This window comes from Bubalus bubalis, chromosome 13 (genome assembly GCF_019923935.1).
Source record: "Bubalus bubalis isolate 160015118507 breed Murrah chromosome 13, NDDB_SH_1, whole genome shotgun sequence".
NCBI lineage: Eukaryota > Metazoa > Chordata > Mammalia > Artiodactyla > Bovidae > Bubalus > Bubalus bubalis.
Window position 1 is genome coordinate 70634222 of NC_059169.1, and position 27189 is coordinate 70661410.

General features: G+C 45.6%; 2 protein-coding genes and 2 long non-coding RNA genes across 6 annotated transcripts in view; 2 read left to right on the forward strand and 2 right to left on the reverse strand.

Annotated features, from left to right (window-relative positions):
- CDADC1 (cytidine and dCMP deaminase domain containing 1) overlaps positions 1-6647 on the reverse strand; it is a 30268-nt gene extending 23621 nt beyond the window's left edge. For 2 of the 3 annotated variants that reach the window (XM_006063588.4, XM_025263237.3), the window contains exons 1-3: positions 6431-6646; positions 5269-5366; positions 659-733 (exon numbers count right to left, since the gene is read on the reverse strand). In XM_006063588.4, coding sequence (XP_006063650.1) covers positions 659-733; positions 5269-5366; positions 6431-6512 — 255 coding nt within the window. In that variant the 5' untranslated portion in view covers positions 6513-6646. Of the gene's footprint in view, positions 1-658; positions 734-5268; positions 5367-6430 lie in introns of all 3 variants that reach the window. The other variant, XM_006063589.4, reaches the window with a different exon arrangement.
- Positions 6648-6652: 5 nt separating this feature from the next.
- Positions 6653-9205, forward strand: LOC102395556. The gene is made up of 2 exons (XR_003102898.3): positions 6653-7374; positions 9116-9205. It is a non-coding gene; the product is annotated as an uncharacterized LOC102395556 (long non-coding RNA).
- Positions 9206-13883: 4678 nt separating this feature from the next.
- Positions 13884-16282, reverse strand: MLNR (motilin receptor). The gene is made up of 2 exons (XM_006063610.4): positions 15259-16282; positions 13884-14477 (listed from the first exon to the last, which is right to left on the reverse strand). The coding sequence occupies exons 1-2, from the start codon at positions 16154-16156 to the stop codon at positions 14107-14109; spliced, it is 1269 nt and encodes a 422-aa protein (XP_006063672.3). The 5' UTR covers positions 16157-16282; the 3' UTR covers positions 13884-14106.
- Positions 16283-21169: 4887 nt separating this feature from the next.
- Positions 21170-26943, forward strand: LOC123328889. Its single transcript, XR_006543888.2, has 5 exons — positions 21170-21454; positions 21569-22118; positions 22374-22523; positions 24478-24638; positions 26808-26943. It is a non-coding gene; the product is annotated as an uncharacterized LOC123328889 (long non-coding RNA).
- The last annotated feature ends 246 nt before the right edge of the window (positions 26944-27189 follow it).

Consider the following 27189-nt stretch of genomic DNA (forward strand, 5'->3'; position numbering starts at 1 on the left):
ATGGCTATGCTTCACGCACAGCAAGCGGGGCGAGCATCACATCTGCGATGGCCCCTTGCCCACAAGGGGTCATGCGGACGGGCCTATACGGATTTCTAGACACAGAGTGAGCGAGCTGCGTCACAGGAAAGGAACACTGCACTCGGGAATTCTGCTGTGTTTTATTGAGAATAGTGCAAACCTGTTCTATGTCCCAGAGAGAGACATTACTTCAACCCTCAAGGTTAACTGCTGCAAACTCAACTCCTGAGAAATGGCCTGGGCAAGGCAAACGAGGGCCTTGCATTCTTGCCAAGACCAGCAGGATGTGTTGGAGTTTGAGAGAATAGGGAAGAGTGTTTCTCAACACATTCTATATGAACTCACATGGGAAGGTGACGAGAGTGAAATTTGAAAATGTGAAAAAAAAAAAAAAAGAGCAAGATGTAGGAACAGCTTATAGATTATATAATCCTATGTGGTCTCACCTCCCCACCCCGAGCCTTTGGAGAAACATACATAGTCTTGTAAATGTATGATTTTTAGAAAGATACACAAAAACTCTCCTGGAAATGGGAATGGGGAACTTGAATATAAAAGAAACTTTTTTTCTACTTTGTATCATCCCTTTTGCTTTGTTATTATGAACATGTCCTTTTTTAAAATCATAAAAATGCACCTGTTTTTTGTCAGCAGATATTCTGGCCATCTCTTCATTGTCTCCTAAGGGTCCATGCTTTCCTTCCTCCTTTTCCTAATTAAAAGCAGATTAAGGCGGGGGGGGGGAAGGATTAGTACATAAAATGTGATTAATTCAATATTTCCTATGTAAAGAACAGGAAGTGGAGGAAGCAATGATGTTGGTAATGAAATGATGGGGGTGTGGGGGGTGGTGGTGGTAATGCTGACTGTATGTACGATGCTAATAATAATACCTAACAGTTACCATGTATCTGGTCCTAAATCACCTTCTTTAATTTTCCCAGCTTTTACAAAGTAGCTATGATTATTCTCATTTTCCAGATGAAGAAACTGTGGATAGAGATAAAATATCTCAACCATGGTCACAGAGCTAATAAATGGGTAAGCAGGGATCTGAGCCCCTAATCCATTGTCTTCACCATTATGCTACATTACTTCTGTCCTGGAAAGATATGTGAGGTCTTTCAGCATAAAGATAAGGTCCCAGAGGACACCATGGGAAGAGCTGGGAGAGAAAGACAATACATGATGTATACAGAAACATGAGGGAACAACGCAGTTATTCTAAAGTCGTAATAAAGTAATATTCGGGAAAGTTTAGATAAGTCTTATTTAACTGAAATTTAAAACTATGAACCAGTAGGACATATAACTATTTTTAAATGACAGCCATGTTCAATAGTATTCGATTTCTATTCCAAAATTTTTTTTTTTAATTTTTTATTTTAATTGGAGGCTAATTACTTTACAATATTGTGGTGGTTTTTGCCCTACATTGACATGAATCTGCCCCGGGTGTACACGTGTTCCCCATCCTGAACCCCCCTCCCTCCTCCCTCCCCATTCCATCCCTCAGGGTCATCCCAGTGCACCGGCCCTGAGCACCCTGTCTCATGCATGGAACCTGGACTGGCGATCTGTTTCACATATGGTAATATAAATGTTTCAATGCCATTCTCCCAAATCATCCCACCCTCGCCCTCTCCCACAGAGTCCAAAAGACTGTTCTATACATCTGTGTCTCTTTTGCTGTCTCGCATACAGGGTTATTGTTACCATCTTTCTAAATTCCATATATATGCGTTAGTATACTGTATTGGTGTTTTTCTTTCTGGCTTACTTCACTCTGTATAATAGGTGCCAGCTTCATCCACCTCATTAGAACTGATTCAAATATATTCTTTTTAATGGCTGAGTATATCCCATTGTGTATTATTCCAAAAGTTTTAAGTACTTTTGGTGGTTTTTCTTTTCCTCAGAAGTCCCACTCATTTATCTAGTTTTAGACTGGATAACTAAAAATTCTTACTCTTTATACTGTGTACACTGCTGAACAAACCTCAAGACACATTCATACAGTGTAAATATTTGACAACACAGAAAACTCAGATAGCAGTTATATTCAGAAATGGTTGTAGTTAATAATTCCCTAAGGTTGGCAAAAGTTATAATTTAAATGTCCAATAATAAGGAAATAGACATATTACATTGATAGAATGGATTGTTATGCAATCATTAAGATGACAATAAAATGATAAAAACCTAGAAGAAAATAGGTGGTAAGCTTCTTGACATACGTTTTGGTAATTTTTTTAATCTGACACCAAAAGTAAAAGAGCAAAAGCAAAAATAAACAACTGGAAATACAACAAACTAAAAAGCTTGTTGAGTTGGAGAAAATATTTGCAAATCACATATCTGACAAAAGGCTAATATTCAAAATATATAAAGAACTCACACAACTTAACAGCAAAAAAAAAAAAAAAACATCCAATTAAAAAATGGGCAGAAGCTGAATAGACATTTTTCCAAAGATATACAGATGGTCAACAGGTAAACAAAAAGATACTCTACATCGTTAATTATCAGGGAAGTGCAAATCAAAACCACAATGAGATATCACCTCACACATGTTAGAATGGCTATCATCAAAGCAGCTAGAATTGACAAGTGTTAGGGAGGGTGTGGGAAAAGGGAACCCTCATCCACCGTTGCTGAGAGTGTAAATTGGTTCAGGCACTATGGAAAACAGTATGGTGCTTCTAAAAATTAAAAATAGAACTGTAACATGAACCAGCAATTTCACTTCTGGGTATTTATCGAAAGAAGATGAAAACACTAACTTGAAGAGATATATGCACTCCAGTGTTCACTGCAGCATTATTTACTTACAACAGCCCAAATATGAAGACAACCTCAGCGTCCATCAACAGGTGAATGGAGAAGAAACACTGTGTGAGTATTCAATACACACAATGGAATATTATTTAGCCAAAGAACAGAATGAAATCTTGCCATCTACAACATAAAGGGATCTCAAGGGCAATATGCTAACTGAAGTAAGTCATACAGAGAAAGACAAAGACCATATGATCTCTCTTATATGGGATCACAAAAGAAACAAACAAAAATCCCCAAGTTTTTATAGACACAGAGAATAGGATGATGGTTGGCAAAGATAGGGGTGAGGGTGGGAGAAATTACTGAACCACTGGCTACTCTGAAAGCACCAGACTAAGTCGCCACTCCAGTGTTTATAACAGTATTACAACATGAGCATTTTCAATATTGTTAAGTCAAAAGGGCAGCATCCAGAATTAAATGATATCCAATGAATAAAGGAAATAGATCAAAAATATTGTGAAACAGCACAAAAATGTTAGTAGTCTCCAAGTGGTGCAATTATGAGGGATTTTTTTTCTTCTATTTTGTAAATAATAAACATGTATTATTTTTGTAACACATAAAAATATTTTATTTTTAAAAAGACAAAGATTTTTAGAGTGTCAAAAGCAGTGTTTCCAATACAAGTACATATGAAATTGCATCTTAGAGTTTCTGTGGCTTACTATCTATAGCAAAAGCAAGATAAAGAATTTAATAAGTGAAACAACTTTATTACTTTAGAGAACATTTTTCTTAATAGGAAAAAGATCTTATCAAATTTGTGAACATCATGTGCAATTAACAGTGGAATTATTTATATAAATTAATGTGCCTGTCTGATGAAAAAGAACAAGATATATTTTGGGGTGTGTGTGTATGTGTGTGTGTGGTGTGTATGAATGAATTAAAATGATATCAAATCTTTATATTAAAAAAGGTTCTTCAAAATTATTACTCAATTTGTAAAAAGCCCCACTTTTAATTAATGTTTAATTGAAATACATTTGACATATAACATTGTAAAAAATTAAGGTGTACATTAATTTGATAAATGTGTATATTATAATATGATTGCCATTATAGCAATAATTAGCACCTCAGTCATATTACTCAACTACTCACTTCTTTCTAGTAGTTGGAATAATTAAGTCCTAGTCTCAGAATGTTTGATGATTATAAAATAACATTGTTTTCTGCATTCTCTGCGACTGGGCACTAGATCTCCAGGGCTTATTTACTACTCATAAGTCCGTACCCTTAAACAACATCTCTCTTGTCCCCTCAGCCCCCAGTAACCACCATTTTACTCTCTCCGAGTTTTGCCATACAGTACTTGTCTTTCTCTGTCTGACTTACTCATTTTGCATAATGTGCTCAAGGTCCATTTATTGTGCTGCAAATAGGAGGATGTCCTTCCTTCTTACAGCTGAATAACACCGCAACCTAAAGTCCAGCTTTTAAATGCATTTTAAAAGGCTTAAATCTTAAACATTTGCTTCTGTCTTTTTTAGACAAATTTCATCAGCAAAAAAAAATCCCAAAACCAAAAAAACCAACAGCTTGGCAATCTTCTATTTTCATAAAATAATACTAAGCTATTAACAGCTAGGAAGAATAAAGGACTTCAAAATCCATGAAGAAAATGAAGAACTTTCTCAAAGCCAATAATAGTAAGTGGTTGAAAAATAGGAAATAAAAATGCACAACATCTGAAATAATGTTTTATTTATAAAACATTTCACATAGGTATTGGGAGAAAACCACTCTGAGAACTATCATTTTATCATAAAAATTCCCTATCTACACATAGACCTTACATTCTTCACAAAAATTAACTTAAAATGAGTCACAGACCAAAACTATAACACTCCTAGAAAATAACCATAGGAGAAAACCTAGATGATTTTGAGTATGGCAATTTCTTTTTAAATACAACACCAAAGGCAAGATGCATGAAAGAAATCAATGGTAAGTTGGACTTCATTAAAATTAAAAGCCGCTCTGCAAAAGACAATGTCTCAAGAGAATGAGAAGACAAGTCGCAGACTAGGAGAAAATATTTATAATAGACACATCTGATAAAAGACTGCTCTCCAAAATACACAAAGAACTCTTAAAACTCAACAATAAGAAAACAGACAACCTGATTAAAACGTGGGCGAAAGACCTTGGCAGCCAGCTGACCAAAGAAAATACAGATGGCAGTCTGAGAGGGTAACTGTTAATATTCTATTTTTACTCTGGAAAGCGAAACCATCACAGCTATGAACTACAAGCATCACACTAAACCACGAGAGTGTTTTGCAATTTGAAGGCTTGTTGAGTTTGTTTTTAAGTGTGAAGGAAACTAGAGCAATAAAATCAGATTTCAGACCACCGCTTGTCTAAAGGTTGAAAAACTATCTACGAAAAAAATTATACCTGAGATTTCCGTCTTTGGGTTTTCACTGCTGGGAAGAGTTCCATCCAGAGACTGAGCAGAGTGAAAAGGTTGACTTTAGAAAGCCTTGGTATTTCACCTATAAAAAAAGAGGGCAAACACTTAAAGCTTTTACTGATGATGAAAATAAGAACTAAGCTCGCTGCCACCTGGGTGCTGCAGCCTGGGCTTCGCTGTTTTAGCAAGAGGCAGAGAAAAAGGCGATGGCACCCCACTCCAGTACTCCTGCCTGGAAAATCCCATGGACGGAGGAGCCTGGTAGGCTGCAGTCCATGGGGTCGCTAAGGGTCGGACACGACTGAGCGACTTCACTTTCGCTTTTCACTTTCCTGCATTGGAGAAGGAAATGGCAACTCATTCCAGGGTTCTCGCCTGGAGAATCCCAGGGACGGGGGAGCCTGGTGGGCTGCCGTCTATGGGGTTGCACAGAGTCGGACACGACTGAAGCAACTTAGCAGCAGTAGCAGCAGAGAAAAAGGATTCGTGTGCAAAAGAATCAAAGCACTTTCTTATCAGAAAGTTTCAGCCTCAGCACCTTCCGAAGTTGGGCCCTCTTTCACCCAGCAGAAAAAAAAAAAAAAAAGTACAAGTGATGCACGTAGCTATGGGAATTATATATATATATATATATATATATATATATATATATATATATATATATATTTATGAAAAATCCTTGCATCAGAGATCACGGTGAAGCAACCTTTACTCTGAACTGTGATGAGGCGCGGCAACAAGGGCAGGGATTAGAACACAGAACTAAAAATACGGTGACCTTAAAAGGTAAGGGAGCTGAAATACAGGAAAGCGCCGCGTGCGGTTAATTTTGGAATCAAATTTTAAAAACAAAACAAAACACGGTTTAGGGAATTTTCAGGCTCGCCGATCCCCAGAAATCCCAGCTCCAGGTCCTGGGAGGAAAAAGTAAAGGGGAGTGAGGAATGACCACAACTTCAGAAGCCAGTGCAGCCGGGCCAGGAGATCCCGGTGACGGAGGGGGTGACGCGCCCCGGGCAGGGATGGGACACCCAGGAGCAGAAACGCAGGCGAAGAAGAGCAAGCAGGAAACCCGGAGTGAAACGGCGGGAGACGCTCAGAGCCAAGCGAGAGGCTGACGGCGGGAGCAGGATTCCGGGCACTCACCGGTCATACTGCCCGTCTGGGTGCTGACTGACCGTCCGGCCCCCGCGCTCTCCAGATTTTGCATCTGCCCGGCTTCTCTCATCCCCAGCCTAGCGGCCTCTGCTGCCCAGGAAACCTCTCGCTGTCGCTGTCCTGCATGATCTTTGCCCCAGCAACCCCACCTCTCGCCTCCTCCCAGCAACAGACAGGACGGCGACAGCTAACTCGGCGCGGTCAGATGACGCACGAGCTCGACTGGCATTTCCGGGCGCCCTGTGTGACGTCACGGCGAGGCGCGGCAGCGGTGGCTTAGGGGCTATTCCTCCCTCAGCAACTCGGCGAGTAGAAGGGACATGGAGCCGTGAATCATTTGACGCTCGTGTTTGCGTTCTTAGGGCTTGCTGAATGAAGTCTGGTCGCTTGAGGATGTCTTGGCTCGAAGTCCCAAGTTGCGCACACTCGGCGAGGGCGATGAGGGTTTCGCATACGTGAGGGTAGGCCCGAGAGTGAAGGAGAATTGAAGTGGAAGTCAGTGTTAATCACTCAGTCGTCTCCCACTCTTTGCGACCCCATGGACTGTAGCCCGCCAGGTTGCTCTGTCCGTGGGATTCTCCAGGCAGGAATACTGGAGTGGGTTGCCACTTCCTCCTCCAGGAGATCTTCCCGACCGAGCGATCGAACCCAGGTCTCCTGCATTACAGGCAGATTCTTTACTGCCTGAGCCATTAAGATGGAAACTAGCCCCCATACAGTTAGCGGTCAGGGTCTCAGAGAGTTTGAGAGGCGAATGAGGTGGGAGCTGGGCGGTCCCAGGTGGTTATCCTCTAAGATTGGCCAGTCTGTGCAACTTAGTGCCAGGGACCGCCACAAGAACATTCTGCTGCTTCTTGAACACATGAAGACATTGAGGGTAGAACTGTCCTCAGGAAATTGATGGAGGAAGTGGCCCTTGGAAAATCTGAGAGGTATCAGACATTGTGGATTTGTGCTCAGTGCAATTTAGTTTTATTATTTTATGTGTCCTAGGCATGACTCAGAATGAAGCTCCTCCCTCCCCCCAGTGACTCAGCCCATTTTCCGTCACCAACCTAAGCTGTTATCATAATTTGAAATATTTAAAAAATAGGCACAAAACCCGCTCCAAGACTATGAAAGCAAAAGCCAGCGTTATGAAAGTACATTATTTTGTAAAAGACTGAAGAGAATTTTCAGTGTTGATGGATATGACGGTGGTTCATTGATTGCCACTGTTGTGTAGTATTTCATTGTAACTATATACCACTATTTATCCATATTTGAGTCAAGAGACGTTTGCTCTATCTCTAGCTTTTTGCTATTGCAAGCAATGCTGCTTTAAACTTTTTTGTATATATTTTCTTATGTTCATATGGATGCGCTTCTTTAGAGACTACACTTAGTAGAATTCTTGAGTTGTCAAGTTTTCCAGATACTGCTGAAAAGTTTTCCGGAGAGATTGGACCAATTTACATAGCTCTGTATCCCCACTAATTCTTGGGTATTGTCAAACTTTTAATGTTTACCAGTCCGGTTGGCATAAAATGATATCCTGTGGTTATGATTTTCTCTGATTTCTACTTAGGTGCATTGGCCATACATGTGTCCTCTCTATGAAATCCCTGTTAACCATTTTTCTATTTGGTAGTTATTTCTTATTCATTTGTAAGCATTCTTTATATATCCTCGATACTCATTCTTGGGTGGGAATGTGTATGGTAAATATCTTCTCCCCATTTGTCACTTACTTTTTCACTCAATTATTTTTTCAGTGCATAGTTCTTTATTTTAATGTGCCAAACATACGAATAATTTTCTTAGGTGGGTTTTGTATCTTTTCAAAAAGCATTTTTATCCGTTTATAAAGATATCTTTTATTTGTCAATTATATCTCAGTTTTTTAACAGTAACTTTTATATTTCCTCTAAAAGCCATAAGTTTTTCCTTTCATGTTTATATCATCATTCATCTAGAATTTAGTTCAGTGTATGATGTTAGGTCGGGATCCACTTTCTTTTCCACTTGGATGATCAGTTAGCCCAGCATTATCTCCTTACTGATCTGCAGTGTCGCCTCTGTCATGTATCAAGTTTCCATATACACGTAAATCTATTTCTGGGTTCTATATTGTATATTATTGGTTTATTATACCTCTGTCCCTTAACTCCCCCTACCCCCCAAAAAAAGCCACCTTATTTTCTTCAGGAGTATCTTGGTTAATCTTGACCCTTTAATCTTCCATGTAAGTTTTATTTATTTTTAAAATGCTTATTTATTTCTTTGGCTGTGCCGGGTCTTAGTTGTGGCATGCGGGATCTTCAGTTGCACATGCAAAATATTAGTTGTGGAAAGTGGGATCTTAGCTTTCCGACCAGGGATCAAACCACACCCCCTGCATTGGAAGGGCGGAGTCTTAACCACTGGGCTGCCAGGGAAGTCCTGTCAAATGACTTTTTGACCAACTTATTCAGAGAATGGGGAAAGAAGGAGGGAGAGACAGATGGAGGGGATAGAGGAAGGGATGGAGGGTTATTATGTTTATCACAAATTTTCTTAAAAACTCAATGATCCCAGGTAGCGCGGTGCCTGTAAAGAATAGGTGCTCAACATCACTAATGAGTATCCTTCCCCGCTTTGTGTTTCATTTACTTATTCTTGGTAGATAACCCAGATCTCTTCCTTTTATTCTAGGTCCTGTTGATTGGGAACATTGGTCCCAGCAGTGTGTGTATTTGGATAGAATCCTCTTACAATAAAACATGCTGAGGTGTCTGTGATGGATTTGTTGGTACTGGTGAAGTTTGGCAGAGACTGAATACCTGGCTTGTAGAAGAAAACCTACCTCACCCTTGGTCTTTCTCTGGTATGTGGAAGGCATACCACAACCAAGGACCATGCCTCCTGCACGCCTGGAGATAAGGTCGCCGCAGGACTGACAGGGACCCCTGCTGGCCAGTGCGCCCTTGTACAGAGGATCGGCCCTCATGTGGTCATTTTAGGCAAGGATGTAACCATAAGCACCACCCTGAATCCAGAAATTGAGGTTTCCTAAAGAGTTCTTGGAAGGCAATTCCTGGCAGCACTTCAACCTCAAAGAAGCAAAGAGAAGCCAAAACAAAGTCCAGACGCCCTTCATGGCGCATTTGCTTTGTTATGGAGGGCAGAGCTGCCAGAGAGAAGTCACTTCTCAAGTTTTCCATATGTTGTCCCTACTGGTGTCCTCAGAAAAGTAAACTTGGTGCCACATAGATCAATGTGCTACAAAGTAAGACTGTCCAGGGACCCTGAGGACGTCTGTGCCTCACGAGGTGGGAAGGACCGGCAGGCCCGCCTCCTGTGATGTCCACGACCATGCTTCGTGAGGGTCCCCATGTGTGCAGCACCGTCTGGACTGGGTTTGGGAGTTTCTGAATCAGCAGCTGAAGAGGTTCTCTGATGATTCATGTTAGAAGTCCAGGGACTGGAGGGAGGGGTAGGAAGGAGAGGACAGGTAAGACAGGGAATAGGGAACTAATGCTGGTGGAATAGCTACTTGAATCAACTTTATAACAATGATAGAGGTAATAATAATGGTATCTTACAGTATAGAGGGTTTTCTACGTTCCAGACTCTGTTCTAGCCACGTTGCATGTGTTCAGTGCTCAGTCACTCAGTCATGTCCAACTCTTTTGCGACCCCATGGACTATAGCCCGCCAGGCTCCTCTGTCCATGGATTTCCCAGGCAAGGATACTGGGAATGGGTTGCCATTTCCTTCTCCAGGGGATCTTCCTGATCCAGAGATTGAACCCACGTCTACTTTGTTGGCAGGCAGGTTCTTTACCATTGAGCCAATTGGGAAACCCAGTCCCTTTTACACATTCATTCACTCCTTCCAACAACCGTATGAAGTATGTATTTTTATTTTTATCCCTACTGATAGGAACTGAGACATTGAGTACCTTGATCAAGCAGACTCAGCTTGAGGGGTGGGAGAAAGATATAAATGCTCATCACTTCATTTAATACAACATCTATGATGCAGATTTTCATCATCTCCATTTTACAGGCAAGGAAGCTAAGGCCCTTGGACCAGCAACATCAGCATCATTTAGGAGCTTATTAGGAATGCAGAACCTTGGGCCCTACTTCAGACCTACCAAAGCAGAATCTGTACAGAACCACCTTTTTTTTTTTAATCACCTGAAATTCTGCAGGCCTTTCTGATGTCAGTGCTTTTATTGGCCTGTGAGCTGAATCTGTGGTTCAGATGTATGACTGTAGATGATACAGTCATACATTTCAAGGCCAAAAAGGCCATTCAAAAGTCGAGATGATTTCAACCCCATAACATGAACTAATGTTTCTAGAGTATTTTGCCATATACTTTGCTCAGTGAGTATTTGTGGAGTCAATTAATGAAACACAAACCCTTCCCCAAGGTTGGTGCCTCACTTGAAAAGAGCTGGGGGGCTCAAAGAGAGCTCTTTCTGGGGTCAGCGAGAGTTCCCAGTCAGGGCATCCAGGACACCATCTGCAGGATAGAGGGAGGCCCAGGACTGAAATCGCAGCCACCCATCGCTCTCCAGTGACCCTTGACTTGAGACCTGTGAGGCCACTCCTCACGTCTTCCCATGATGCCTCTCCCTTTTACAGCTAGTGGTCAACTCAAGAGGACACTTTCTGCTGTGCTAGAGAACACTTTGGGGGCTCCCAGGTGGTGCTAGTAGTAAAGAATCCACCTGCCAATGCAGGGGACATGGGTTTGATCTCTGGGTCAGGAAGATCCCCCTGAAGAAGGAGATAGCAACCCACTCCAGGATTCTTGCCTGGAAAATCCCATGGACAGAGGAGTTTGATGGGCTACAATCCATGGGGTTGCAAAAGGTTAGACATGACTGCTGCTGCTGCTAAGTCGCTTCAGTCGTGTCCGACTCTGCGACCCCATAGACAGCAGCCCACCAGGCTCCCCCGTCCCTGGGATTCTCCAGGCAAGAACACTGGAGTGGGTTGCCATTTCCCTCTCCAATGCATGAAAGTGAAAAGTGAAAGTGAAGTCGCTCAGTCATGTCTGACTCTTAGCAACCCTGTAGACTGCAGCCCTCCTCCATCCATGGGATTTTCCAGGCAAGAGTACTGGAGTGGGGTGCCAGTGCCTTCTCTATAGACATGACTAAACACAGAACAATTTTAGACCTTAGAACAACTTTTCAAATATTTTTGACTATGACCCACAATGAGAATACATTTTTTGAACCATGAAAGATACCAACCGATATATAATTGCAAAAAAATTTTCACAACATAACAGTTGGCCTTACTACACATGATACACTGATTATTCTATTCACATTCCAATAAACGTGTCAGACTGCACTTATCTCACAATCCGCCAATGGATGAGGTGGGCATTTTGAAAGCAGGTGCCCAGCCATCCAGAGGAGTGATGGCGTTCAGAGACTCCATCTCAGGGACCCAGTGGTAAGGAAGGATGATGCTCCTTGTGACACCTGGAAACACGCGTCTGTCACAGGACAGTGTGATGCAGATCCCTCTTTTCTAGAATCTGAACAAGAAAGCTCAAAGGAGAGCTCTTTGCTTCTAAACTTTATACCATAAATAAAACATTATAAATAAAAACATAAAAGCATTATACTATAAATAATGTGTCAATTCTTAGCCATGATCTTCCACAGGGAAGAAGCCACTCCTGACTGCCCCAGAGAGGAACTCCCATGAGAAGACTGTGTGGTTGCAGCTCTGGCACGTGTCCACTTAGTGCCACCAAACAAACGAGGGGCGGAGGCACAAGGCTGCACCGAGAGCACGGTGAGCCCCCCAAGCAGTGTCCCCAGCAACAACTTCTCAGAGCCTCCGACATGATCTTTTGTGATGTGTGACTCTTGGGAAGGTGGGTACAGCATGCAGTGTTTTTCTATCATAGCTGACCACAGAATCCTTTTTTCAAATGCTCTCTTAAAACCCACAGAACACAGTTTAGGGACTGTTGCTCCAAGTGACCAGTATGCCTCCTCCACTAGTTGGAAGAAACAGTGTAGACGGGAGGCTTCCTCGCTGCTGCATGAGGGCAGGGCCAGGGCGTTAGGACGCTTCAAGGGGACTTGAAGGCATCACGTATATAGCTAATCACATGAAAAAGCATGAAAAAGGACCTGGTCAGCATGTGGAGCAGACCCTTGTTTATGGAGTCAACATTTGTAGCTCACAGCTGAGCTAGTTGTATCCTGCCTACCTCCAGGGGCCACCATTCATAAGACCGTGGCAGTGGCTGAGGCCCTTTGGAGTTCCCAGAGGCAGCAGCAGCCCTCTAAAAACAGGTTTATGTTTCAAACTGTAAAAAACGTTACACAGTTGTTGGCCAGAATATCCAGTACAGTCTCACCCTGACTGCATGCATTGTTGTTGTTCAGTCACCCAGTCGAGTCCAACTCTTTGCGACCCCGTGGGCTGCAGCACACCAGGCTCCCCTGTCCTTCACTGTCTCCTGGAGCTTGCTCAAACTCCTGCCCGTTGAGTCTGTGATGCCATCCAACCATCTCATCCTCTGTTGCCCCCATCTTTCCCTTGACTCATGTTTTTCTGTAAGTGTAGCTTCTCAGGGTGGGAGTGGGTAAGGCTCTTAAGAGATTAGACTCAGACCTGAGACTTGAATCCATCACTACTTATCCCACAAAGCCAAGGCGAATAAGGCATATTAAAGCTCTTATCAATGTGATCAGCAGTCTCTTTGTGGAAGCCAAGTCCTCCTGCAGCTCCCTGCCCTCAGGCTTCAATGACTAGGTTCTGAACAGAGGGTACTGTTTCTAAAGTAAATGATTTTCTCCGAGTCTGAGAGAGGTGAGACCCCTGATCACTGGACTCTACCCAGAATTCCTTTCACTTGTTTCTAAACATTTTTGCTGCCATACGTAAGCATTAAGTAATTTCTTGAATCAAACCCTCATTATCCTGGATTCCTTGTAGATGCACCATCACATTTATCTAAACATAAAACAAAAACAACACATAGCACATATATCTAAAACAAAATACACCTCTGACCTCACAGGTGACAGTTTTTATGGCAGCATCTGTCTGGATTACTTGTTAACTGGAAAATGAGTGTCATATCCTGAGAATAGGAGAGTGAGGACTTAGAAAACCTCCCCAGAGCACATTTTGTGATGTGGGATTTTAGGAGGATGAAATAAACTTCCCCAAGGAGGTACATGAAAAGAAAGCCAGAGAGATTGGTACAGATACATCCCATACCTTTGTTTAAAAAAAAAAATTCATGCTAAGTTGCTGACAAACAACCATTCTTGTTGTTTAGTTGCTAAGTTGTGTCTGACTTTGCAGCCCCATGGACTGCAGCATGCCAGGCTTTCCTGTCCTTTACCATCTCCTGGAGCTTGCTCAAACTCATGTCCATTGAGTCAATGATGCCATCCAACCATCTCATCCTCTGTGGCCCCCATCTCCTCCTTTCCTCAATCTTTCCCAGCATCAGGGTCTTTAACAGTGAGTCAGCTCTTCTCATCAGGTGGCCAAAGTATTGGAGTGTCAGCTTCAACATCAGTCTCTCCAATGAGTATTTAGGGTTGATATCCTTATATTGCAAAATGTCAACTACTCTTTCCAGTTCTCCCTAACAGCATCCGTTCCCCGCTCCTGATTCTTTCCTCCCTACAGACCTGTTTTCCCTTAAGTCCCAGAGCCATGGGACAGGGCGCTGGGTTTGGCAGTGCTGGTTGCTGATGTCTGCATGTTGGCGCTGTTCTCTGTGCAGCCAGCCTTGTCTCTGGTGCGGTTCCCTTCGGCCTCCCTGCTTCTGCAGAAACCTCTCTGTCTGGACCGTCTGGCCAGCAGCAGTTTCCAGGCCGCTGCTCTATACTTCTTGGAAATGAGGTTGTAAAGGATGGGGTTGATGGAGGCGCTCAGATAGAAAAGTTGCAGAGCAACGATGTTAAAGTACTGAGAGAAGTACATCATCTGGGAATCTTTGGTATTTATGTAAATGATTCTGCCAACGTGGAAAGGCAACCAGCACACTATGAACGCCAGAACCACCACCACTGCAAAACAAAACACAGGCACCAGAATTAGCTAAAGCATCCGAAAACAAGAGTTCCCACTAAAGCAACAATTAACAGCGAAATACATCCCCACCCCAGAAAAACTACCAGGTTACAGACAGCATCGATGTTTGCTTTGAAATTGAATATTCGAGAACAACCAACAACAACTGAGTATTCGGCTCATACATGCACTAGCAAGGCCGGACATAAACTAGAGTGATTTCTACTAATAGGTAGAAATCGTTTCTTTCCACAAACCTATTTCAGAAACATGTTCTCTATTTTCCGTTGAAAAGAAGTATGCAACGTCTGCACGATCTTTATTTATTTATTTATTTATGATACGGGCACGATTCACTTTAGTCTTCAGAATAACATAACATTTAGACAAGAAACTTTATCTTAACGTGAGGTATCCCGTCTACGCCAGGGTTCTGAGAATAATTCCACATTTGTGGCATCTAACGGACACAGGCAGTGGGCTTAAGAGCCTGCAGTCATTCATCTTGGATCAGTCTAGCTCTCTGCTCACAGAAGCTTTGGAAAATAATAGTTATTTACCAGACCTGGCTATCCCACCGTCAGGGGGCTCCCTGGGTGACACAGAGCTCCTAGAAGACGGGAGATGGTTTTCTACGGAGACTGGAGGGACAAGCAGGTGGAGGCTGGGGTCGAACCACAAAAGGAAGCGTGGCCAGAAGGGGTGCCGAGGGCTGGGAGATCCGGGGAAGGGGCACCGCGCGGTTGGGGTGTTTGGAGCAGAGGCGGCGCCACTTACTCAGGACGCGGACCGTCTGCCGGTGGCCCTTCTCCCGGCCGGAGGTGGCCGGGCCTCGCAGCTGCCCGCGGCTCCTCCACAGCTCGCGCCCGATGAGCCCGTAGAGGACGCTGAGGCATAGGAAGGGCAGGAAGAAGTAGGCGGTGGTGACCCACAGCATGACGCGCAGCGCGCCCAGCTGCGCCGGGCTCGGCCGGCACTCCCGGCTGAACAGCGCGGCGGCGTCTGCTTCGGGCCCCGACGGCGGGGACCGCGGGGAAGCCAGAGAGGACTCCAGGAAGGGCGGCGGCAGCGGCGGCAAGGGGGAGGGCCGCGCAGTGCCGTTTAGGTCCCGGAGCGCATCGTGGCCGGCGTCCTGTTCGACGCCCACCAGAAAGAAGAAGGGCCCGGCGGAGAGCAGCGCCACGGCCCAGAGCGCGGCGATGAGCGCGCGGACGCGGCGCCGGGTGACCAGGACGCGCGCCCGGAGCGGGCGGCAGACGGCCAGGTAGCGCTCCACGGCGAGCGCCGTCATGTGGAGCAGCGTAGCATAGGTGCAGCCCTCGCCCACGTAGAGTGAGAGGCGGCAGAGAAGCTGCCCAAACACCCAAGGCCGCGAGCGCCACAGGCGGTACAAGTCGAAGGGAAGCCCGAGCAGGATGAGCAGGTCGGACACGGCCATGCTGCCCAGGTATAAGTTGGTGGTGGTCCGCATGTCCCGGTAGCGCCCGATCAGCAGCACCGTCACCACGTTGCCGCTCACCCCGACGGCGAACAGCCCCAGGCACACGGCGGTCACGGGCACCAGCGCCCCCAGGGGGAAGGGCGAGCAGCGGCGCTCGTCGCACGGCAGCAGAGCGGCCCACGGCGGCTCCCCGGCGCCCCGCGAAGCGTGGCTGCGGTTCCCGGGGCTGCCCATGGGCGCGGCGCGCGGGGCGGACGCACGGACGCGCGCGGTGTCCCCGGGGCAGGGCCGGGTGCCTAGCGCCTGGCCCTGCTGCGAAAGCGCTTCCTTCGGCGGCCTGGGCGCGAAGTGCGCGCGGAGCTCCCGCCGCCCGAATAGCTCGAGCCCCGCTGCACCGCGCGCCGGAACGCGACTCTGCGGGGTCCGCTTTGAGGGCTGCAGAGCGGGTGGCGCGCAGTCCCCGCCCCCGGCCGCCGCCCGGCCCGCCCCGGCCCCGCGGGCGCTCCCGCTCCCCGGCTCGTCGTGTTCCAGGCTCTTCCCTCCCCAACTGAACGCGGGAGGCGGCCACCCCGGACGATGCCTGCCCCGACGCGGGAAAGCGATTTCTGAGCCCCCAAACCACGTAGGTTACTGCACCCAGCGGAGTGCGGGCGCTTTTTTTGGGTTGGGTTCTGAGAGGGACCTTCTGAGGGACCTCGGCTGGTGGCTGCGTCTTGACGGCTCGGGAGGGAGCCGCAGGACTAATAGCGGGAGGGGAGCTTAGACTAGAATCTAGAGCCCCTCCTGGGTTCTGATAGTGGCTCGACAGCCGAGTCATCTCAGGTCAGCCCCAGCCTGAGGGGGCAACAGCCAGTTCTCCTCGTCTGTAAATTTTCAAATGGTGATGGAGTTGACCAAGTAATTTGAACGCTCTCTTATGACTGAAATCTATGGACATGACCATGTCTGGTCATTTTAAGGGGCTTCCCTGGTGGCTCAGACGGTTAAGAATCCGCCTGCAATGCGGGACCCCTGGGTTCGATCCCTGGGTCCGAAAGATCCCCTGCAGAAGGGAATGACAACCCACTCCAGGATTCTTGACTGGGGAATTCCATGGACAGAGGAGCCTGGCGGGCTGCAGTCTATGGGGTTGCAAAGAGTCGGACCCCACTGAGCGACGGTCACACAGGAAGAAATAAAATCCTGGGGGAAAGACTGAAAACAGTCATGAGCCCATTCATTGTGGTCTTGATGACAGTAGCTGACGCTGAGAGCTCAGGATGTGTCCGGTGCTGTGCTTTCCATTTAATTTGCAAGTCATTGGAACTGAGTTCTTTGTGGATGGACACCGTCTAGCGATTTTTTCCATCCATCCTACCGTAGTTTAAATCCTCAACTTCTTTTCCCGAGTTCCCTTCCTCTTCCTAGAACTGAAAGCAGGCTTTGCTCTAGTCTGGCTCCCCCTGCTCCGCTCAGCCCTTCAGAGGAGGGGTACCGGTCACTACCCTCATCATCACTGTCCTCGTTGTCCTAAAGCCTATCTTTAAATCTAACCTCCTCACACTGTGCCCTCTCCAGCCCCTCCCCCCTCATTCATCCTCATTCTTGAGAATTTTGGTGCCAGACATTCATTTTCTCAAGAGCTCCTGATATTAATAAAAGACACACCCCTACACAATTCCTCTGCCTCTCCTTTCTATCCGTGGTCCTGTCTTCCACCTGGCCTCAGGCAGTGGCCCCTGTGAACACATCCCTTACGCCTTATCATTCCCAGGACCTGGGGGCTTGCCTTCATCTCAGTTTCAGCCACCCCAGATTCTGACCTCCACCCCCTGTCTTTCTAGCTCACTTTCTCTGATAACTTCTGCAGTCCTCCAACTGCAGGAGTTCAGTGGGACCTCCATTCAGCCTCTCCTCCACCCTGTCCCTCACGAGCCTCAGGTCCACCCTTACCGACTGTAACGAATTTAAACTCCAAGAGCAATATTAATGGCTTCCAGGAAAACACTGTCAATGCCTGTGTTCTTTTCTTTCTGGTCCCCTTGGCCAGAGTAACCCTGGTGAAGCTGAACCCTCTGCTTACTTTGTGCAGGCTTCCAAGTATCTTGAGTAGAGTTGCATGTCTTGAAATTCACAACCTTTAGCTGGGGGCTTAGTTTTCTCCTGCCATCCTCATCCTTATCCTATTTCATTTACTTTTCCCACCCTCCAGACCACTCTGTACATCCTCCTCTCTTCTTGATCCTCAAGACTTCCTTCCCATCCTCACACTCAGGTGGTGACCTTGTACTTTAATTCCTGGGAAGAATATAACCAGTTGGAATAGAACTACATGCTCCCATCACCACAGCCACCATCCCCCCAATCCCCAGACAGATGAATGAGTGGACATTGTTGTTCAGTCACCCAGTCTGCCTCTTTGAGACCCCATGGACTGCAGCACGCCAGGCCTCCCTGCCCCTCACTATCTCCCAAAGTTTGCCCAAGTTCTCTTCCATTGCATCGGTGATGCCATCTGGCTGTCTCATCCTCTAACGCCCTCTTCTCCTTCTGCCCTCAATCTTTCCCAGTATCAGGGACTTTTCCAATGAGTCAGCTGTTCACATCAGGTGACCAAAATACTTGAGCTTCAGCTTCAGCATCAGTCCTTCCAATGAGTATTCAGGATTGATTTCCCTTAAGACTGACTGGTTTGATCTCCTTGCTGTCCAAGGGACTCTCAGGAGTGTTCTCCAACATTACCGTTTGAAGGCATCAATTCTTTGACACTCCACCTTCTTTATGGTTCAGCTCTCACAATGGTATGTGACCACTGGGAAGACCATAGCCTTGACTGTACGGACCTTTGTTGGCAGAGTAATGTCTCTGCTTTTCAATACACATACCCCCTTCCACTCCCTGGACAGATGAATGAGTGGATGGTACTTGTACCTGAACTGAACTCTGCCCCTCGGTACTTCATTCACCTCCTCTAAATCCTAGAAATCACTCTGGAAGTTCTCTCTCACACACATCATCAGATTTTCCTCCCTCTTCTGGATCGTTTCCATGTTTTCAGCAAAACTCAAAAGAGTTTCTGCATCCACTGTCTCCCCTTTTCTCCCTTCCCCCTCCCTCTCTGCCTAAGCAGCGGAAATGTAATTTCTCCATCTCTAGTTGATCTGAACTCTCCCTTCTCCCTCGGGTAGCAAGAAACAATTATCTAGCCTGCGTAAAGCATTGTCCGGTTGAATGAATTAGACAGCTCCTCTCAGCAGTGCTCGGCCCTCTTCTCTCTGATGGCTTCCTCCTTCTGCCCCATTTCCCTAAGAGGGCCCAGGTGGGCGGGACGCGAAGGTCAGGTGGCTTAAAGGGCCTTAGGAAACCAGGAAGGAGGGGGGTGCCTAGCTTTGTGTTGGTTCCTGGGGGGCTGGCACTTGCTGGACTCCAGCTCAGGGTCCTCGTCCCCCTTGGTCACCAGGCACTCTGCTGACCTGAAGGCAGAGGTCTGTGGCTCATGAACCTGTGGTCTTTTTCTTCGACTCCTGTGATGCTCCCAGAAACATGTAGGTACCAGCTGATAGGTACCAGCTGTCGGCTGTCACAAGCTGCAGCCCCCACAAGTCTCTGTCCTTGGGTCCTTTCTGCTCCTTAGCCTGGTGGTCTGCCCACATCTGCTGAAAGGCTCCCTCACCCGTTTCCGCCACATGACAACTCTGAGAAAGACCCACTGGGGCTCAGAGCGTGTGTGCACATCAGGCTTGCAAAAGCCAACTCCATCTCGTCTGTACTGCCCACCTCCGATCAGACCCTCCCCTGCCTGCTGTATTTTCTCCATGGAGCTTATGACCAACTGACCTGCTATTGAATCTACTTAGCTGTTTGTTATCTGGCCCCCTCCATCTCCCGACATCACATGCTCCGGAAGACAGGATTTCATCTTTCCCTAGTGCCCGGTACCAAGTGAGAATTCAATAAATATTTTTTAATATCAGAGCATGAATAAACCTCTCCAGAACAGGGCACCAGCTATTTTCTTTACAGTTCCTGGCAGTTGAGAACAGTACTCTGATTACAGGGGCTGTTCAGCAAGCACTCCTTGATAATCTGGTTGGAGATGGAATACTGATACGGAGAATTTGATTCATGGACAGGTTTTTATTATGTTTTGGCTCAAGTATGACTTGGCCCCTGGGGCAGATCTGAACCCTATTATGGTGGCTTGGCCTTCCATGTTTTAGGAAGAAATGGGGCCAGATATCTGAAGAATGACTAAACCCTCTTTCTACTTTGTATTTCTAAGTCATCCACCAGCTCATGACGTTGTATTGCATTGGAGGAGAGGGAGAATTTTCAGTAGTCCAAGTGTCTGGCTCGGAGAAGGCAATGGCACCCCACTCCAGTACTCTTGCCTGGAAAATCCCATGGATGGAGGAGCCTGGTGGGCTGCAGTCCATGGGGTCGCAAAGAGTCGGACACGACTAAGCGACTTCACTTTCACTTTTCACTTTCATGCATTGGAGAAGGAAATGGCAACCCACTCCAGTGTTCTTGCCTGGAGAATCCCAGGGACTGGGGAGCCTGGTGGGCTGCCGTTTATGGGGTCGCACAGAGTCAGACACGACTGAAGCGACTTAGCAGCAGCAGCAGCAGCAGGTGTCTGGCTACCCTCTTCCTCTACCAAATGTGAAGTATCCACCTTCACATTTGCTGCTTGTTGTGGCAGGGGGTGGGGGCAAAACTGAGCCTAGGTCTGACCCAGATCTCCCCTTGCTTCCCTGGAACCAAGGGCTGATGTCCTTAATAGGCATTTCGCCCCTGGCTGGAAGCCTCATGGGCTGGAATATTCTGGAAAAAAAAAATAGGGTGCATTTTCAAGTACCTGCATATGGTAACTCATTGAGTCTTTAACCACAGCCTTTTGAGTGGGTGCTTTCAGTATGTCCATTTTATAGATGAGGAGACCAAGGCACAGAGAAGCTGCCTTAGGTCACGTAGCGGGTGAGTGTCAGCTTCCCAAGGCTGGAGGCACGACCTCTGTGCCAGGGCCTCTCTCTTGGTAGGCCATAGCACAACCAGTCTTAGGAATGGTTTGTGTGATCGGCTTCTGCTCGGAAAGTATCTTTTAGTTCGTATTCTATAAACCAGATTTTTGTGGACAAATGGAAACAGAAGTTTTTTTTTTTTCAGTTGAAGTATAGTTGATTTGGGGTTTCCCTGGTGGTTCAGCAGTAAAAAATCTGCAATGCAGAAGACTTGGGTTCGATCTCTGGATGGGGACAATCCCCTGGAGAAGGAAATGGCAACTCACTTCAGCATTCTTGCCTGGGAAATCCCATGGACAGAGGACCCTGGCAGGCTATAGTGCAGGGGGTCACAAGAGTCGAACATGACTCAGCGACTGAACAACCACCGTAGCTGATTTACCATGCTGTGTTAGTCTCACATTTACAGTGCCATCTCCCGCGCTCCTGGAGCCCTTGTAGGGTTGAGTCATCACTGAGCAGGCTCCTGCCACTCAGCTTCATCTCACTCGGAGCTGCCCTTGGGCTGCAGCCTCTCCTATCTGCACAGGTACCTGGAGACTGGGCCACAGTAACCCAGCCTGGTCCTCAGGCAGAGTGAGGGGTCAGCGTGGAGGTTCTCTGCTCAGCTGTAACAGAGTAGAACCTTTGTATTCTATTACAGGTTAATCACTAAAGAGATGTTGCCTGTAAACGTAAATGGCCCACCTCTAAGGAGCCCTGCCTCCCAGGTAATGAGCATTAAGCTAAAACACCTTTGGGTAGCTGAACCACCCTGACCAGGCCCACCTGTGAATGACTGCAGGGAGGAAGAAATGAACACATCCCCTTTGGAGGCTGACCTGGAACCGGACGTGTTTGTCTTTACTTCCTACGCTTTTAGCAAAAGAGAAGCCTGAATTCTGACTCAGGCAAGATGGCTCCCCAGCTTCTTGGTCAGCTGGCTTCCTGAATAAAATTGCTCGATTGATTTGGCCTGTCGTGTGGCGAGGGGTACCAGCTTGGATTTGATAACAAATTTTGGTGCAGTCAGCCAGGAGCCTTGCTACTCATGGCTAGCTGGTCCCCTTTGGGGAATTTTCGGGTAAGGCCCTAGCAACTGCTGGGACCACTTGTCTTGAAAAATTTTCCCCAGAATGGCTCTGGCTGCCCCAGCGCTTGGCAGTTGGAGCAAGGAATCAGCATTTGGAGGCTGACAGGCTCCATATGGTAGGGTAAGTTGCTCTGATGGGTACAGCCAGAAAATTTATTTCCTCTCCGTTTGGGGCTTTTCTCCAGAATAAGCCAATTTGTTTTGTATTTGAGTGGGGAACCCCGCTGGAGAAAGGAAAGAGCTGTTGGGCTTTTACCTGATTTATGAGCCCGTTCGTTTGTTTCTTTGGGTGCTAGTGTTCATATGTGCCGTTTGTGCTTTGTCTTTTTTTTAAAAAAGTTACTCACCTTTTAATTGAAGGATAATTGCTTTACAGAATGCTTTGTTTGTCTTGAATTTCTGTCTTTCAAAACGGAGAAATGTTTCAACTATCCCCGAAGAAAGTCCTCTGAAGTGCATTTTGGATCAGTGATCTGATTACAGCTGTGAACCCATGAGTGACAGGAAGATATTTTATTGAAACAAGGTGTGGCCACAGTGCCTGTTAGGATCTCCAGGAGGGGTTGAGGCAGGTTATCTGGGGACCCTGGGCGCCTTGTACTGCTATCCTTGTGTTAATTAGGTCATTTAGGGTCTCCTACGTCATTGGCATATGTAAAGCCCCCAAGACCAAAATTGAGGGTTTATTTAGATTTTCTGATTGTCCTTTGGGTTTTTTCTTTTAATTTTGCTTTTGATACTCTTTCCCCATTTATAGCCAGCCTGCTTTTGTGATATTTAAAATTTTTTTACTGATGTCAAGTGGAGGTAAGGAACAGGAAAAAAAAGCAAAGAGAAAACAAAATCTTTTTTTTGTCCAAGAGTGGGATATTCCCAGGAAGAAGAGAAATCTTCCACTTGGTTCCTAAAATTACCGAAAGCTACAAATAGAAATAGATGTGTCTTTTCCATGAATATTAGTAAGGGGTTTTGCCATCTAGACTGCTGCTGCTGCTAAGTCGCTTCAGTCGTGTCCGACTCTGTGCGACCCCATAGACGGCAGCCCACCAGGCTCCCCAGTCCCTGGGATTCTCCAGGCAAGAACACTGGAGTGGGTTGCCATTTCCTTCTCCAATGAATGAAAGTAAAGAGTGAAAGTGAAGTTGCTCAGTCGTGTCTGACTCTTCGCGACCCCATGGACTGCAGCCTACCAGGCTCCTCCGTCCATGGGATTTTCCAGGCAAGAGTACTGGAGTGGGGTGCCATTGCCTTCTCAGGATTTATTCTGACAGAAACCCAATTTGTATCCACTCTCTTTTGTAACTGATGGGTTATACAATGTTACACCTGATTCATGACTGAAATTTTGGAATGGGAACTGTGTTTGTTTGTACATGTTACAGATGTCTGGCATTGCCAGAATTAATTTGTAAAAGAATTTAATTGACCCAAAGGAATTTAGGCTTCCCTGGTAGCTCAGCTGGTAAAGAATCCACCTGCAATGTGAGAGACCCTGATTCGATTCCCGGGTCGGAAAGATCCCCTGGAGAAGGGATAGGCTACCCACCCCAGTATTCTTGGGCTTCCGTGATGGCTCAGAAGGTAAAGAATTTGCAATGTGGGAGACCTGGGTTTGATCCCTTCATTGGGAAGATCCCCTGGAGAAGGGAATGGCTACCCACTCCAGTATTCTGGCCTGGAGAATCCCCAGGGACAGAGGAGCCTGGTGAGCTACAATCCATGGGGTCGCAAAGAGTCAGACATGACTGAGTGACTTTCTCTTTCAAAGGAATTTACGTGCTTAAATAAATACTCAAATATTTTTTAAAACACTGACCAGAAGGAATTTCAGGTTCATGTGACCTAGGAAATATTCAGTATTGAATTAATGTCTGGTATTAAAGTTAGCTTAAGCTTGTTGGTTTGATTAATACAGACATGTTTTAGGTCATCAACATCAAGTATAATACTTTTCTTGTGTCTAGGTTTGCTAGAAATCAAATACTGTAAGACCTTATTATTCCTATTACAGCAAGAAAAATAACAATATGACAGATCTTTTAAGTAAATAAAATAGAGATAAATGAGGTAAGAGTTTTAGGTAAACACTATAGAAATAGCTGGGGCTTCCCTGGTGGCTCAGCTGGGAATTAGCCTGCCAATGCAGGAGACATAGGTTTGATCCCTGGGTTGGGAAGATCCACTGGAGAAAGAACTGGTAAACCGCTCCAGTATTCTTGCCTGGGAAATCCCATAAATGGAGGGACTATAGTCCATAGGGTCCCAAGAGTCAGACATGACTTAGTCACTAAACAACAAATAGGAATAATTATGTTTTGGGAATATCTATCTAGAATAGTTTCTCTAGATTTATGTAACTAGAAATTCAACAAAGTTAAATGAAGAGGATCCATTGAATATCTGGGTCATTTCCAATGGGATAAAATATTAGGGCATTAATTGCTGGGCATGTCTAAGTTTACCTACCTTTGCCTTCTCAGGAGAGGAAGACTAAAGCTCAAGTTTGTCAGGAAATGTGGTATGACAGTTTCCAATTCCTTGCTTCTTGGTTCTTCACTAGAGGTGAAGGTTTTAAGGTTCAGAATTGCAAGCTAACATTTCAGCATGCGAAGATATAGGACATGTGTTTTCAGCAAAGAAGGTATGAGGAATGAAAATGCATTTTGCTAAAGCAAAAAAGGTGGTTTTGTCTTAGAGATGACTGTTTCTTTTTAATACATAAGTTTATTTTTAAAATTTTGGCTGCACTGGGCCTTCATTGTAGCATGTGGGCATCTCTTGTTACAGTGTGTGGGTTTAGTTGCCATGTGGCACTGACCAGGGATCGAACCTACCTCCCTTGCATTTGAAGGTGGATTCTTAACCACTGGACCACAGGAAAGTCCTGAGCTGATTGTGTCTGAATGGAAAAGAAAGGGAGGGATAGATTAATACAGATACAGAAATTGTAGAAGGTTCTTAGAGCAGGAGCACTGAAAGAGTTTTGTGTGTGGTCAGGACTGGCTAAGATAACACTGAACTGAGTTAAGAAAATGAATTTTAAAAGTAATGTACAAAACCTGAATTTCGTTCTCTAAAGAGGACAAGATTTTCTTAACATATTGAACTGCTTTTGATAATTATGCATTTCCTTAAGTGTTCTGTATTTGTCATTGAGATACTTTTTTATCACTGGTTAAAACTTTTGATATTTCTGACAAACTGCCCAAAGATCAAATTCTAAATGAAGTTCATGTGACCTCAAGCTAAGTTTGAGGCTTTCCAAAGGGTCCCTGGAATACCTCAAATTATTGTCTCCATCTCAGAGGAATATCAAGCTAATTAGGCTTGTTTGGTATGTTAAACTACATAAGAAGCATTGTCAAATAAATGGTGATGAAATAGATTTTATCATAGAACTTCTTAGAGTGTATGTATGGGTAAATGTTAATATACACATTTTAGAAAGGTGAGATTCCTAAAATTCTGATATATCCTGGTAAATTATAATGTTATCATTTTAGTAATTATTTTAAATTGTATGTCACAGAAGTAGCCAAGTGTCTTTTCATCCACTTTGTAATCCTAATTGGTTGATGCCAAAGCAAAAAAGCATCTTTTTAATAGTTCAGTTCAGTTCAGTCGCTCAGTCATGTCCAACTCTTTGCGACCCCATGAATCGAAGCACACCAGGCCTCCCTGTCCATCACCAACTCCCGGAATTCACTCAGACTCCCGTTCATCGAGTCAGTGATGCCATCCAGCCATCTCATCCTCTGTTGTCCCCTTCTCCTCCTGCCCCCAATCCCTCCCAGCATCAGAATCTTTTCCAATGAGTCAACTCTTCGCATGAGGTGGCCAAAGTACTGGAGTTTCAGCTTTAGCATCATTCCTTCCAAAGAAATCCCAGGGCTGATCTCCTTCAGAATGGACTGGTTGGATCTCCTTGCAGTCCAAGGGACTCTCAAGAGTCTTCTCCAACACCACAGTTCAAAAGCGTCAATTCTTTGGCGCTCAGCCTTCTTCACAGTCCAACTCTCACATCCATACATGACCACAGGAAAAACCATAGCCTTGACTAGATGGACCTTTGTTGGCAAAGTAATGTAATAGTTAGAGATGAGCAATTGCTATTTATGGCTTTACAGTGGCTTTTGAATGACTCTGTAGCTATATCAGGGCTTCCCTGATAGCTAGCTGGTAAAGAATCTGCCTGCAATGCAGGAGACCCTGGTTTGATTCCTGGGTCAGGCAGATCCCCTGGAGAAGGGGTAGGCTACCCACTCCAGTATTCTTGGGCTTCCCTGGTGGCTCAGTCATTAAAGAATCTGCCTGCAATGCAGAGACCTGGGTTTGATCCCTGGGTTGGGAAGATCCCCCAGAGGACGGCACGGCAACCCAATCCAGTATTCTTGGAGAATCCCCATGGACAGAGGAGCCTGGAGGGCTACATACAGTCCATGGGGGCTGCAAAGAGTTGGACATGACTGCGCGACTAAGCACAGCACACATACCTATTTTGTGAAGAAGCAGGATTTCATCAGATTCAAATAGTTGTAGATAAAAAAAAAAAGAATTGATTAGAGATTCTAAGAATATTCATCACCTCCATTCAGTAATAAGTAGCCTGAACCATCTTCATCCTTTTTCCCACAAGATTCTGGAACTGACATTGACACTGGGGAATTGTAATAGGGAAGAACCTGTGTATTCTATTACAAATTAATCACTAAAGGGATGTTGCCTATAGGCTTAAATTATACATAAATGGCTCATTTCTGGGAACCCTGCCTCCCAGCTAATGAGTATTGAGGTAAATACCTTTGTTCAGCTCACAGGAAACATCCTGACCAGGCCCACCTGTGAATGAATGCAGGCAGGAAGTAAGAAACACGTTCTCTCCAGCAGCTGGCCAGAACCAGGCAAGGTTTGACTTGATTCCCTTCCCTTTTAGTATAAGAGAAGCCTGAATCCCAACTCAGGCAAGATGGTTCTTTGGGACCCTAATCTACTATCTTCTTTCTCGGTCTGCTGGCTTTCCAACTTAAGTCGCCGTTACTTGCCCCAACAACTGGTCTCTCAGTTTACTGACCTGTCGTGCAGTAAGCACTGCGAGCTTGCACTCGGTAACACAATCAACAGGCTGACACCCCAAAGGCTGGGAGATACCTGGGGAATGGCATCGCGGAAAGCTCATTCTCTCATTGTCTGGC